Here is a 14,178-nt window from a genome sequence, read left to right as displayed (position 1 = left end):
CCAAAAGGGAGAAAAGTCCTACTCATTCCTGGTTTTTTAGACCCATTTTCCTCCTGGAGACATTTACTGAGCGAGGTGGATCACGGATGAGTTTGCTGAGATGAGGCTCTGATCCTTCCCCCATCCATGACTCATCCCTTTCCGTGGCTGGCTGGGAGTCGCCTTCTCACGGAGCGCTTCCTACCTGGCCTGGAGTTACAACAGAGCTTTTCCAAGGAGAGGAGTCACTGCTGTCACTTCCATGCACAGCAGTCCTGAGTCAGCACAGGTAGAGATTAAATCTGGGCATGTCTTGTGGACCTCTTTTCTGGGAGGCTTTTGTGTTCTGCTTTGATTGGGTGATATGTTCCTACACGGTGTAGCTGCTCTGAATGTTCCCTTCAGTCAAATAAAACTTTTACTAAGGGCACAGTAACGCTTTGCTCTTCAGTCTGAGCTTTAATTGAGGGATATCAGAAAATGCCCAGTTGTCAGCCTGGAGAGTTACCTCACAAACAGTGACGTTTGGTTTTCTAATATGGTTTCCTTTGTAGATGAGATGATGGACATCTGCTACGTGAGATTCACTGTGATGTTTTCAAAGCCTGTTTAAGAAAACATCAATTTGAACACTCTGGAGTTTTAAATATCAAAATACCTCTGTGGTCATAGCATTGTTAGTACTTTTGTTTTGGTGAATGTGTTGCCTGTTTGCAGAATATGGTTCTTTTGTGGGCACTTAACACTAAAATATTGCCAGGTGAACAAAAGTACCTATGGAATATATATTGTCCAGTGCCAAATGTGAATGTGTGAGTGGTGGGAATGATGTAACCCATTATTTGTGGGTTTGAGCAGTGCCCTGTGACATAAGGGATGAATCAGTTTGGTTTCAGCAGGGGCAACAGCACCTCAGATCGCTGTCTCTGAGGGGTTTTCTCACAGGCCTATAGGAGCTGCCCCATTTTTGGGTGGGAGAGATGGAAAAATCAGGACGTGGGGAGGCAGGAGACTGAGCATCCAAACCTTGGGTACCAGCATTACACTGACCAGGTCCTGGTCAGTGTTTGGTTCTTTGTCACCTCCCCCCATCTCAGCTTTATCCTCAGAGCAAACCCATAGACCTCGGTGTCCTGGATGATCCTGGTCACCGTGAGGGTGACACTGGCACTGGATCCACGCTGTTTTCCGTGAACCCTGCATGTTTAGCCAAGCATTCAGGTTAGATAAGAAGCTCAGCTGTTAGTTGAAAGTCAAGAACGATGATTAGCTCAGTTGGTCAGAGCATGGTGCCAATAACACCAAGGCTGTGGGTTTGATCCTTGTAGGGCCATTCATTTGAAAGTTGGATTCAGTGGGTCCCTTCCAACCCAGAACGTTCTGTGACTCTGACTGCAAGGTGCTGAGCAGTCAAAGGCTGGACTCCATGATCTTAGAAGTCTTTTCCAATCTAAAGGATTCTGTAACGAGGAGGGATGAACCCAGTGGGCCAAAATCTCAGCTTGTGTGAAGGGGTGTCCCTGGCTGTTCCACTTGACCTGGGCCCAGGATCTGTCCCCAGCAGTGGTTCCTGCCCTGTGTATCTGCACAGGCTGGGCTGTGTTTGGAGGTGAGTTATAGTGCCTTCCAATTGGTGTTTACATTGGAAATGCTTGCCAGAGTGTTAAATAAGCAGTGCTACCAGGTGGGCTTGTAAGCAGGGCCATATTTGTAAGAAGTGTGGTGGCTGTGTCTGAACCGAGCGGCTCCTGCATTTGTAACTTGGTGTTCACAATGTTCTCGGGATTTTTTCATGAGATAGAAAGTTGCTAGTGGGTCAAATAGAGGCAGAACATCTTTGCATATCCTTGCACTGCCACTTTTTGCAAGTGAAATCTGGGAATAAGGTAAAGGGCTGGTGTCAAAGTAAAACGAATACACTTCAAAACATTCCTGGTCTCACCTGACACTCAACCCCCGACTCTCTGTACACCTCTGGGACAAATGAGATCACCCAGCACTGGGGACCAGCCAGGGTGTAGGATTGGGCTGCAGGATGGTGCTTTGTAGTGAATCTTTTCACATTGAGCACTGCTTGATTTTATTTTCAAATTCCCTCTCCTCTCCCACGTTCAGGGCCGTATCCAGCATCGCTCTCCTCATTTTTGAGGTCAGGTTTCCTGGGGCTGGGTGGACACAGGGAATTAGGAGGTGCACTGCTTTTCCATGCCATGGAATATGTGTGCACACCCCTTCTTCCCACTCTTTCCACCATCACTCACTAAAGCTCTTAGATACGGTCATTAATCCCTGGAGCCTGGTGGGATGTGGCAGCTGCCATGGATGGCCACAGTTCCCAGAGTCCTCCATGGGTGTTAGATGAAATCATCCATGTTTGAATACAGGGAGGTGTTTTACCATGACCTAGAGCTGAGGCTGTACATGTGCTGGCAGTTCCCTTAACACCATCCTCCCTGCAGCTTGCTGATTGCATGTTAAAATTAGGTAAAAATACAAGTAAAAACTGAAGTCCCCATTCAGCTTTTGCTTGAAGTAAAGAATTATCACAGCAATGAGCAAATGCTGCTGGTGTTCAGATGAGTCTGTCCAGCCCCTGTTTAAGAGAAGTTTTCATAGATATAGCCCTATTGTGTTCATGGTTTGCAGGATTAAAATTGCTTGTAAATAGTAATAGATAACACTTTGAGAAGCCTCATAGCTTTGGTGTTTTCCTCACACTGCAGAGTCATTCTGCCTCTGTAAAACTCGTGGAGGGATTTTAAGGTGGGCCAAACACATCCCAAGGATTGGCTGCTTAATTAGCACAAGGCCTCCCAGTGAACAGTCTTGCAAAACAAGCTCCAGCACTGGCGCAGTGCCTTTTTCCACTTGGCTGGTCCTGCTGCCCATCTGTCTCAGCCTGCCAGCATTTTAATAGCTGCTGCTCTTCAAATAATGTCCTTACTATGCCAGGAACTTTATTCCTGATCATGTAGGATCGACATATTTAACACCATCTCTTGTTTTTTCTCTTTTTCCCTTCCAGGGGCAAATTCCTCAGTTGTTGCTGATTTCATGCCCACATCATCATGGAACATCTCCAGTGAATTAGATAAAGGTAAGAGGACACAAAATACATAGAAGCACCTGAAATCAGATTGGAAAATCCCAATTCTTGACCAGATCAGCCAACAAAGGGGTGAGGGGGCATTTAAGATAAAGCTCATTTGCCTTGTAATCCTTTGGCATTTAATTACATGTGGTTCTGTGATTTCTGGAGATTGCTGTGTTTGTTTCTTGTATCAGTAAAATGTTCCACATGGCAAAAATATTTCAAGATGTGAGTTCTGTTGGTTTATGAACTGCTTCACTCGTTTTGTCTGGTGGATGTTAGGCTTTGGACTCACAATTCACAAGCACTGGGCAGTCACTTTGCCTTGGTGTGTTTATTGTGAAATTTTGAGGCTTTTATAATAGAGGGAGAAATATCTTTGCAGGTGGGGATTATGTGTGACTCGGAGCTCTGTGAAGGGTATATATTGTAAGAACAGGGATGTATTTCTCATTCCTCTTGATTGTGTAAATGATGCACCACTAATTATTTAAGCCAAATTGCTCAGATTCCTCCAGCCCTTATTGCCAGGCAGTGGGTGCAGCTCCTGAGTCAATGTGGTCTTTGAAATGGTTCTGATGAACCATTCCAGTGGAGTGCAATTTGTCAACCACTCCTTTCATTTGCTTCAAACTTTACCGACCGTTTACTCTTTAGCTGGAGATTTCCCATAGTGGAATTCTGCCACAGATGGTTTTTCCAACTGTTTTTGTCTGTATTTTGTTCATGTTTTTTTGAACATGTGTTCATAATGCTTTATGTTTATGCATAAATATGTTTGCTGTGCTTAAGTATGAAGAGAATATGTGGTTCTGAGTACTTGAGGTTGATTCTTTCACATCTGCCTTCCCACTGGGGAAGGAGCAGGACTTTCTGGTGACCCAGGACACAGTGGAGAAGACAAAAGTCAAAGAGCTGGTGCTTTGTGGTGGGACAGGGAGAAAAGCTTCTAGTCATTAAGCAGAGAATTCCCAAATCACAGCAAATTGCTGAAAGAAGGTGTTGCCAGACTGGAAGTCTTATCCCACTGCAGGGATTCATCCAGGTGCTCGTGGCGGGGCCGGACTGTGCTCAGGGAACATCCCAAAGCTGCAGAGAGGTGAAGGCAGTGGTCTCCCCAGACAGGATCTTGGAATGGTTTGGGTTGGGAGGGACCTTAAAGCTCATCCCCTTCCACCCCCTGCCATGGGCAGGGACACCTTCCACTATGCCAGGTTGCTCCAAGCCCCATCCAACCTGGCCTGGAACACTTCCAGGGATGGGGCAGCCACAGCTTCTCTGGGCAACCTGTGCCAGGGCCTCCTCACCCTCACAGGGTAGAATTCCTTCCCAATATCCCACCTAACCCTGCCCTCTGGCAGTGGGAAGCCATTCCCCCTTGTCCTGTCACTTCATGCCCTTGTAAAAAGCCACATTGGAGAAGAATTTATTCCTAATATCCAATCTTAATCTACCCTCTTTCAGTGTTTCTTTACTTGTTTGGCAGCTTTCTTTGGTTTTTCAAAAAGTAAGAAATAACTAAGTGTCCTAGAAAATGCAAGTTAAGGCCACGAACGCTCCAAATTTGGAAATTGCAGAGAGAAGGCAAAACTTTGGACAGTCAAAGGAGAGCTGACACTTCCTGTGCCAGCTGATCCTGACCTCTCCATTAATAACTGAACCATTTTCCACGTTACTTCCACGGCACCTGTTCCTGAGCTCTGTATATTGTCAGAAACAGGTAAAATGAACTTCCAGGCTCCTAATCCACCTGGAATGCAGCAATTACCTCTGACTGGGCTGAATCCTGCATTCCTGGGGGATTACCAGCCCCTTTGCTGGAGCTGATTAGCATTCAGGCTGCTGTCAGCTCCCACACCTAAACACGAATTTACATATGGGATTAAAATGCAAAAGCTGAGTCAGAGGGCGAGTTCCCCTCCCAGCAAAGTGAGGCACACAGGTTTTGTCTTGTCTGGGAGAGAGCAGGGGCTTTAATGTGGGAGCTGCTGCTTCTGCTGAAGGTCTTGTATAAAGCACATGCTGACCTGGGGAGTTGAAACCTCAGAGGAGAAAATTAGGTGTGCACTTAGTTTCCATTTCTTTTGCAAACAAGCATCTCAAGGAATCAACATCCACTTGTCTTTGCTGCACTCAGCCAGGAGGTCATGCAGTAAAACTCAGTTTAAAGCCTATTAAGTTCACCACATGAAAGTGGTTCCCAGCCAAATTTCCCAATTAAATGGCTGCCTGCACTAAGTGGCTCCAACTCTACCTGCTGCCTTTTGGAAATGAGCATCTCCACTATATCCCATGTGTTTGGGAAGGAGGAACAGCTCAGAGTCTTGATAATAATATTCTGCATTTTGAAATAATGACTTAATCTGCTGCTTTCCCTCGCTCTCAGTGAGTTCTGCACTGATTATCTTACAACTGAGCCCTATTCAGGTTTCAATTTCTATTAAATAAGCCAAATCGACAGCATTAAACAGTTGCCTGTTTATTCTTTTTAGCAGGAAATGAATTTAAAAGAGACGCAGCCACCCGTGAAGAGCTGTTGAAAGCAGCGATTGATGGGAGGGAGGAGGTGGTTTCTCACCAAAACCTTAAAAAAACAAACAAACTGGGCATAAAAAATAAAGAAATAATCACTTTTAAAACAGGGGGGATTTAGCTGTGAGCATTTCTCTCTCTTTTCCCACTGCTAAACCACAGGGTGCAGAGGGAATGCCACGAGGGAAAAAGAGAAATGAAAATATGATTCAAGAGATATTTAATTATATAAGGAAAATTAAGTGAACTTCAGGGGAAAGAGGGGGCTCTGGTGGTAGGAAAAGACCCATTTCAGGGGGTCAGTGGCAGGATGTGAAGCCTTTCACCCCCAAGTTGCTGGTTGAGATTCTCTCAGGCTGAGGGAACCTGCAGCTTCAGATTTACTATTGGCTCTTCTTTTCCTTCTTTAAAAAGGTGAAGAGCCCTTCCTTCAACTGCTTCTCTTCCACAAAAATGATGGTGGAAGGGGAGGCTTTTCCTTCCCTCAGACCTGGGTTTATTTACAAAGAAATAGGCCTGAATTTGAGTGAGAGCCTATTTACGTCTGTACAGTGGAGGAATTGTTTGGGATCTCTCCATCCTTAGGCTAAGATAATATTGGAGTCTTTGCCAAGAAAGAGTCAGCTGTGAAATATTATTTTCTTTTGACTGTGAGTGGGATTCAACTTCAGTGACTGTTGGTTCTGCAGGACTGATAAGAGAACGATGGAGTCGTTCTCCTGGCGGGTTCTTCTGATCCCCCCATTCCCACCTGCAGCCTCCTCTGGAGCTTGTTCCATCATGGCCATGCCCAAGGATGTGTCCTGGAGCTGAGGGCATTGGGGCTGGAGTGCAGCTGGAGTGCTGGTACCTCCTCCTTCTCCTCCTCCTGGCATCTTCACTTGGTCCTTCAGCTTCCAAAGAAAACTATTAGTGTGAAGTTTTGCAGATGCTGCCTGTTTTCCTTTCCCTTCCATGGCCTTTGGCAAACAAGTATAAAACTTTGGAATGGTTCAGGGCTTGGGAGCCATTTCCATTTACAGATATCTGTGATCCCAAGCCCGGGATTTGAGCTCCCAGCACTCCCAGCCTCTCCATGTGGCACAGACCTTGCAGTCAGCACTTGGCAGTCCCATGGTGCTCCAGGAAAGGCAAACATTCCCTGGAGAGCTTGGCAGCAGGAGTCGGGATTTTACAAAATGCACCCCAGATCACTCAGTAGTTTAAGGTTAATCTGGGATTTATCCTTAATATTCAAAGGCATATCAATACAGGGATCACCTATAGCAAGCATCCCCCTGGGATGGTCTGGGCATCCGCAGCAGGAAATAACTGTGGAAGGTCAAAACAAGGAATGGGAGAAGTGCAGCATGTGGGAATGTGTCATTAACTTCCTAGAGATCCTTGTGTGGGCAGAATGTTCCCTGGCAGGGTGGGCTGGACCATGGCTACAGCACAAGGAAGGGTCTGCGGGACATCCAGGTGCTGAGGGACCCTTTGGGTGTGCGATTTCCCAAGGGGAAGCTCTGCCATCCTTCCTGACAAATCCAGGCTAGAGCTGCCCCTTGGAACATCTTTCCAGGCAGAGAAATGACCTGGCTTCGAGTTCTTGTAGGGGAGATCTTTGTGATCTCCCAGGGAGAATTTGACTCTTAGGCAAACTACATCTTAAACAACATAAACAAAACCAAACGTGGAGAAAACCAGGTGGATCGGTGCCTCCTGCCTTTGGCCCCAGCTCTTTGGAGATTTCCAGATTCTCCTTTGAAATCACTGCATGTGAATTCGATCCGTGTGGTGAAAGGGGAAGAATTACAGCTTTCACATTCATGCACAATTTACCTTTTTATTTTCCTTTATTATCTGGGGGATATTGGGTAAATCAAGGTCCCCTGATGGGGCTCAGGATCCTGATTCGATTTGTGGGGTCCCGTTAGTAGCGAGGCAGTAAATTACTGCTACTTTGTTTGAACATTTTTTTAGCCACAGTACATTAGCTCCTTTTGTTTGCTTTTCCACTGACGGAGTGTATGGTTTTATTTGAGAATTTGTGTTTCTTGAATGTCTCATTTATAAATAATACAGGGTGTGAAATTCGAAGGTCACAGAACACAACCCGAAAAAGAAACCCTGAGTTACTTGGGGCATTCATGGCAAAAATCTTTCACAAAAAGCTTCACTTAGGTTGGATTTTTTTCTATAAGCTGTGTGTGTGCAGTGAATATTGACCATTATCCATAAGGTAACTATATATAATAATCTTTTCCTGGCTCATCCAGCTATCTTTGTTTATTTGAAAGATTGATAGATCAGAGGGTCAAGGGACGTGTTTTATTGTACATTTCTGGTCCAAATTTCCTGACATTTTTGGTTTTAAAAAAATAGACCTTTAAAAGGCACAGAAAGGGCTAATAAGAACCAGATCCTAAAGTGATGCTATGTCAAAATGTCAGAAATAACAGCTTTTCTTTGACTCTACAGCATTAATCTTGAGGCACATACCTTTCCATGCACCCTCCCTTTAATGCTGCACTTTTCTACGTGGCTCTTTACTGCAGAGCAGCTTCTAAAGTGACAACAAAATCCCCTGATGGTTTTCAGTAGTTGGGTTTATAGCTGGATGTGGACATTTGTTTACCTATTCCAAATCACTTTTTTGGGGCGATAAAGTTTAGAGGCTTCCTACTTGTGCTATAAAACTGGTTCCTGAGTAAAGAAAAGCTTCATTTCCCCTCTCCAGATTGGAGCGTCAAAGTGACCTCGGAGACATTTGTCCTTAAACCTCAGAGTTTAAGTAAAAGGAGAGGCAGATGCCACCTCTCAGATGCACATGAAGAGTTCACAGTGCCGTGGAGGGGGACGAGTTGTCCAGTTCCCATCAAAGCAATAGAATTCTAGTTCCAGGTCATTTTTTGGAAGTCTGGTTTCCCTCCCTCCCTGTGGCCCAGGGCTGTATCTAAGCTGTTAATTATCAGAAAGCAGCAATTAGTCCTGAGAATCCCAAGCACGGTGAGTGTCACCCCTGGAGATCTGCAAAGCTGGATCGAGCCTCAGGCAGCCTGTTTGGGTTCAGGGAGTTATCCTGGGTGGCTCTGAGGCCTCTGGATATGTTTGGGAAGAGGAAGCCCAGCTTCTGTGTGCATCCCAAATTGAGTCCTGCACACACATACCACTGAGGAAACTCCATGGAAATTTAGCTGGGCAAACAAAGGCATGGAAGGTTTCCTTTTGTCCCAAGACAGTTGTCACTGAATATCCCACACCATTATCTGGACTTCTTTAGTGTTGATATTCTTCATATGGGTCACCAAATCATGGGTTGAGTGTGGCATCTCTTCCTCTGCTTTTATTCATTTAAAATAAGTGAAATTCCAGCTGGAAGTTTTCCTTTTGCCCCTTTGAATAGCAAGGATCTGGTGATCAGACCCACAGATTGGGAGTTGTCTGTGTGTTATAGGCAGATCAAGCAATCAGTGGTCAATCCTTTTTCCAACAAAGAATTATGTGCCCTGTCTATGGCCGCGCTTCCATCAGAAGTCCTGCTGGTTCCTTCTTGAGCTCAAAATTCCAGCAGACTGAACATATGGAACAGCCAGCAAGCCCCTCCAGTGACTTCAGGCTGGATGGGCTTCACGTTGTTGATTTTCTCCAAAGACAACTGGAGATTTTCTAATTCCATACAGAAAATTTCCAACAGGCTGAGCTCAGTGGTGGTGCCGATACTTGTGAGTATGGGACACTTGTAAGTGTAGCATCAGACTGGACTCTTGGGGATAATCCAGAGCGCTGGATGAATGAAAATGCTGCTTTCCAGGCTAAGATATTAAGTGGGACAGAGTGTGTCAGACCTTCCAACATGCCCAAGAGGCTCCTTCCTTTTTTAGATAGAGGTTTTCTAACTAATGATAACTCTTGTGTTATCATTCACTAAACAAATCTGTCTTGCAGTCACTGACTGACACATTTTTTGGCATTTCTTCTTTCCAGTGCATGGTATGACAGAGAACCAGGGAACTGCTAGACCTTTTGGTTCACAAAGTTAATTCAAGGCCAGGTTGGATGAGGCTTGATCAGCCTTGTCTAATGGAAGGTGTCCCTGCCCATGGCAGGGAGTAGAACTGGATGAGCTTTAAGGTCCCTTCCAACCCAGACCATTCCAGGATTCTATAAATGCCATAAGCAGCCTGTTGGACTGGTATCCCACCTGCCTTATTCCAGCCAGGTCAGGTGGTTGCTTTATGTGCTGCAGTGCAGGTTTGAATTTTCAAATCCAGAATTAAACAAGTTCTCCAGTCCAGCAGCTGGAAATGGTTCCCCACAGCTGCAGGTTTGCTTTAGAAAAGGTCTGGAGATGCTCCTTTCCAGGGAGGTGTGTTGTTACCCATCTGTAATGGAACTAACTTGGTACACACCAGTCTCTGGTGCACCTGGATTAAAGCTGTTTTAGGCTTGAACAGAGACTTTAATTTTAACTTTTCTTTGAATATTCTGAAAGATCAGAAGGGCAAAAAGAAAAGGATAAGTGAAACAACAACTCTTCTCATAAAATGACCCTTTCAGGGTCTAATCCTGCATCCCCTTCGTGCTTTAAACACCTTGTGAAATCAGAAACATGCAGCACACACGGTGCTGGGGGGGATAAAGGTCTCCCTGTGGCCAGCAAAATCCCCTGCAAGCAGAGAGGGTGTTACTGCCCTAAGATGTGTCTGTGGTAATTTAAGATAGAGTAACCATGTGGTCACACAGGAGATTAACATTCCTTGGCCAGCCAGGACGAGCTTTTATTTTGAAAGCCACCTGGGTTCCACTTAAAAGTAGTAGAATATTTGAGGATTTATTACACTGGGCAGGCTCCTATTTAACAATGTCAAGACAGAGCTGTGGAAATCCACACACTTTTCTTCTTCTGAGACACGCAACTCTCTCCATTTCATCCTTGCACAGCTGTTGCTGCTCTGTAACATCAAACCAGCAAAAAGTTTGGCCATGAAAGATACCTAATATTTGGGTTTTATATGCAGTGTCTCCAATTTATGTGCTCAGAATCATGAAGATGACTTATGATGTGTTGTGTTTGCCTTGGCAACGGCTCAAACCCAGAAATATATTTCAAGCTTGGCTTTCCAGATATTATCTCAAGTCATTTAAAAGTTCATTATAGGGCACCCGCTAGTGCTGCTCCAGTAAAGGGGCTGTCAGCATTTTTCAAGGGTTTATAACTCAGCCATTAAAAAAAAACTCTCTGTGGGCTGAAACTTGGCATTAGGGGTCTGGGCCCAGCAGTAAATTGTTTTTACAAATTAAAAAAAAATCAGTTGGACTATTATTAAATTATAGGTGGGCTAAATTTTATTTAGAGCTCTTTACTTCTGTAAATTAAATCATTTCCCAAATGTTTTTATAGAGTGCTGCTCTTAAATATGGATGGGCTTTTGTTATGTGCTTGAAACCCTGAGATTTAACTTAAAATATAATAACAGCGCTTATCCCACCATAGCACTTTTCACCTTCAAAGTGCTTTATGAGCATTATCTCATTAATGTCCATAGCAGCCTCCCCATGATGTAAGAGGGATTATTATCCTCGCTTTATAGCTGCAGAGATTGAGCCAAAAGGTTTAAGGCTGTTTTTAAAAGGCCTTGGTTGCATAAATCCCATGTGAGCTTTGATTGGCTTTGGGTGTCTACTTCCCTTTGGCTCCTCTAAAAATCACAGCTGAAGTGATTCACCCAAGACTACTCAGAGCCAGGATTAAACTCAGACTTTCCAAAGGCCAGTGCCGCTGGACTGGTTCATTCTCAGAAGTGCAGCAATTACTTTGTCCATGAGAACCATCTTGTTTCTAAGAAATTATTCTTTAGGTCAGAGGAAGTCAACTCTGGGCATCTGGGGAGCTCCTTGAAGGCAGAGAGACTGTCAGGTGAAATATGGGGAGATAGTTTGGTTGCTCCAAGCCCTGTCCAACCTGGCCTTGGACACTTCCAGGGATGGGGCAGCCAAAGCTGCTCTGGGCAGCCTGTGCCAGGGCCTCACCACCCTCACAGGGAAGAATTTCTCCTTTGATGGGCTTTGGTAGCTGAGAGTTTGACACAATTAATAAAAATAAAACTGGGTTTCTTTTCGGCCCCTCAATGCCAGGGAAGGACAGTGATGGATGTCTTTTGTGCATGCCAGGGAAGGAATGCTCGTAATTCTATATGTCTCAGTAACATCCAAGGGTTTCTGGGAGCTTGTTTTTGATCCCAAAGTTGCTTTATCTGTGAGAAACATCTTCTCATGAAGCTTCCAATGGCTTGAAACCTGCCCTGTTTAAATCTCATCTCAGGTGAGCTGCTTGATCTGATTTATGATTCAGGTGCTGAATTTATGGGTTTGAGGATTAAGCTAAGCTGAATTTAGCAGATGCATTTTGTTTTGGTGTTTCTGTAGTGGCTCAAGGAGAAAGGTGGAGAACAATTAGAGAAGTCAGAAGCTAGAGAGAAGTTGTCCCATAGCTCTTGCATTACAGCCCTTATTTTTCACCGACTTACGGTTGCTACTGATACCTTAAAATCCTTTTCCAGCCTTTGGAAACCTGCCCTACATTCTTACTCCTCTATTTGCCTCTCTTGTATTCCACAAGACCCTTTTCCCTGTTACACTGTGGATGTCTGGAGCAGCCTCTGAAACATTATCAGGAATTATATAAATGGCTGTGGTATAGAAATGTTACATTGGGTAATTAACTGCGGTTCTCCAGTTCCAGGCTGTTAGTGGGACTTTATTAAACCCAGATTGTGGAGGGAACCCAGGCTGACTTAAACTGTGCTTCCCAGGGAGGTTATTAAGATGGCAAGTCAGAAACATTTCTAGCCTTGAGATGGAGCTTGGAGAATGATTCCGGGGAGCTGAAAAGCCAGTCTGACACCCTGGAAAGAGCCATTGAGCCCTGTGGTCTGTCTGCACCCAGGGCTGGGATCTCTGCCCTTTTAACCCCATACACACATTTCCTAACTAACTGGATCCATGGGAGCATAGAAACAGCTGTATTTGCATCGAATCATGGAATTTTTAAGGTTGGAAAAGACTCTCAACCAGCACCACCACGTTCACCACTAACCCATGGCCCCAGGTTCCACATCCACATGGTTTTGGAACACTCCCAGGGATGAGGACTCCACCACTGCCCTGGGCAGCCCGTGCCAATGCTTGACAACCCTTTCCATGAGGAAATTTTCCCTAATATCCAATCGAAACCTCCCCTGGCACAACTTGAGGCCGTTCCCTCTCATCCTGTCACTTGTTACCTGGGAGAAGCAGTTTCATACCTGCACATATATGTGGAAAGAAAATTACGTGGCAAGGCCGGTGTTTGTCCTCAGTGGCTCCTGGGGACCAGCTGAGGACAGGAATGCCCTGTTCAAAGTGCTGTGCAAATCCAGGGAAGCGCTGGCGTGTTCGACAGATGGAATACAAAGGGAAGAGATATTGCTCTACACAAACCATAATGAAGGGAGTAGCTGGTAAAGCCATGATTACAATAAGTAATTAGGGAAGTGGCTTACTCCGGTGAGTTAGTTGGCTGAGCTGGTTCTCTGCATGCTGCAGGGGTTGTGCACACCTTTAGGAAAGCTTGTTGCTGGAGTGAATGGTGGGTGGACCTGAGAACGGCGGAGCGGGAGCAGCACAGCACAAGGTTGTGAACTCCCCACCCCTGGAAGTGCTCAAGACCAGGTTGGAGCAACCTGGTCTAGTGGTCCCTGCCCATGGTAGAGGACGAGAATGATCTTGAAGGTCTCTCCCAACCCAAACCATTCTGGGATTATATGACTCCAAGTTCACTTACTGATACAGGCTTTTCTTGACCTCTTGGGCTGACTCTGAGAGTGCAGGAGCTGGATACAACCTGGATTTCCCATTCCCTGGCTGCCCTGCTGAGACAGCCAGGGTCTGATAATGCTTTGGACCACTAATGACCACTGATAGGTTTGAACCTCTGACATGGAGATGAAAGCCTGAGCGTCCCATTCACCGATCCCAATCCCTCCCACTCTTTGCCTTTAGAGGATTTAATTAAATGTTGAATACAGTTTACTAGAAATAGGCCTCTTCCTGAAGGATGCAGAGTGAAACAGCCCTTGATAGGAGAAGGCAATGCTTGGGAATGGATTAGAAGAGGTTAATTTTGATTTAATATGATATTTTAAAAATCTGATTTAATTTTGCATAATTTTGATTTAATTTGATTTTTTGATCATGAGACCAATTTCAGGTTGAAGATAAAGTTTAGTGCTCTTAGCAATGGACATACTGACTGAGAACAAAGTCTTCTCCTCTTGAATAGGATCCTTATTCCTCATATTTGCAGTTAGTGATTACAAAGTCATTGATAACACACTGTCTGCACTTCTTTGTGAGTCAGTTAAAAATGGCTCCAAGACAGGATCAGAGAATCCTGGAATGGTTTGGGTTGGAAATGACCTTAAAGCTCATCCAGTCCCACCACCTGCCATGGGAAGGGCCACCTTCCACTAGACCAGATCGCTCCAAGCCCTGTCCAACCTGGCCTTGGACACTTCCAGGGATGGGGAATCCACAATCTCTCTGGGCAACAAGAT

The 14,178-nt window shown here is 45.0% G+C and overlaps 1 protein-coding gene across 3 annotated transcripts in view; it reads left to right on the top strand.

The window, feature by feature from the left end:
- The window catches only part of ROR1 (receptor tyrosine kinase like orphan receptor 1), a 156,524-nt gene that overhangs the window by 103,610 nt on the left and 38,736 nt on the right, over positions 1–14,178 (top strand). For all 3 annotated transcript variants that reach the window (XM_064664977.1, XM_064664978.1, XM_064664979.1), the window contains one exon: positions 3,005–3,076. In XM_064664977.1, coding sequence (XP_064521047.1) covers positions 3,005–3,076 — 72 coding nt within the window. The remainder of the gene's footprint in view (positions 1–3,004; positions 3,077–14,178) is intronic.

The sequence above is a fragment of the Pseudopipra pipra genome, chromosome 9, assembly GCF_036250125.1.
Source record: "Pseudopipra pipra isolate bDixPip1 chromosome 9, bDixPip1.hap1, whole genome shotgun sequence".
Taxonomy (NCBI): domain Eukaryota; kingdom Metazoa; phylum Chordata; class Aves; order Passeriformes; family Pipridae; genus Pseudopipra; species Pseudopipra pipra.
This window is presented reverse-complemented; position numbering and strand designations above follow the sequence as displayed.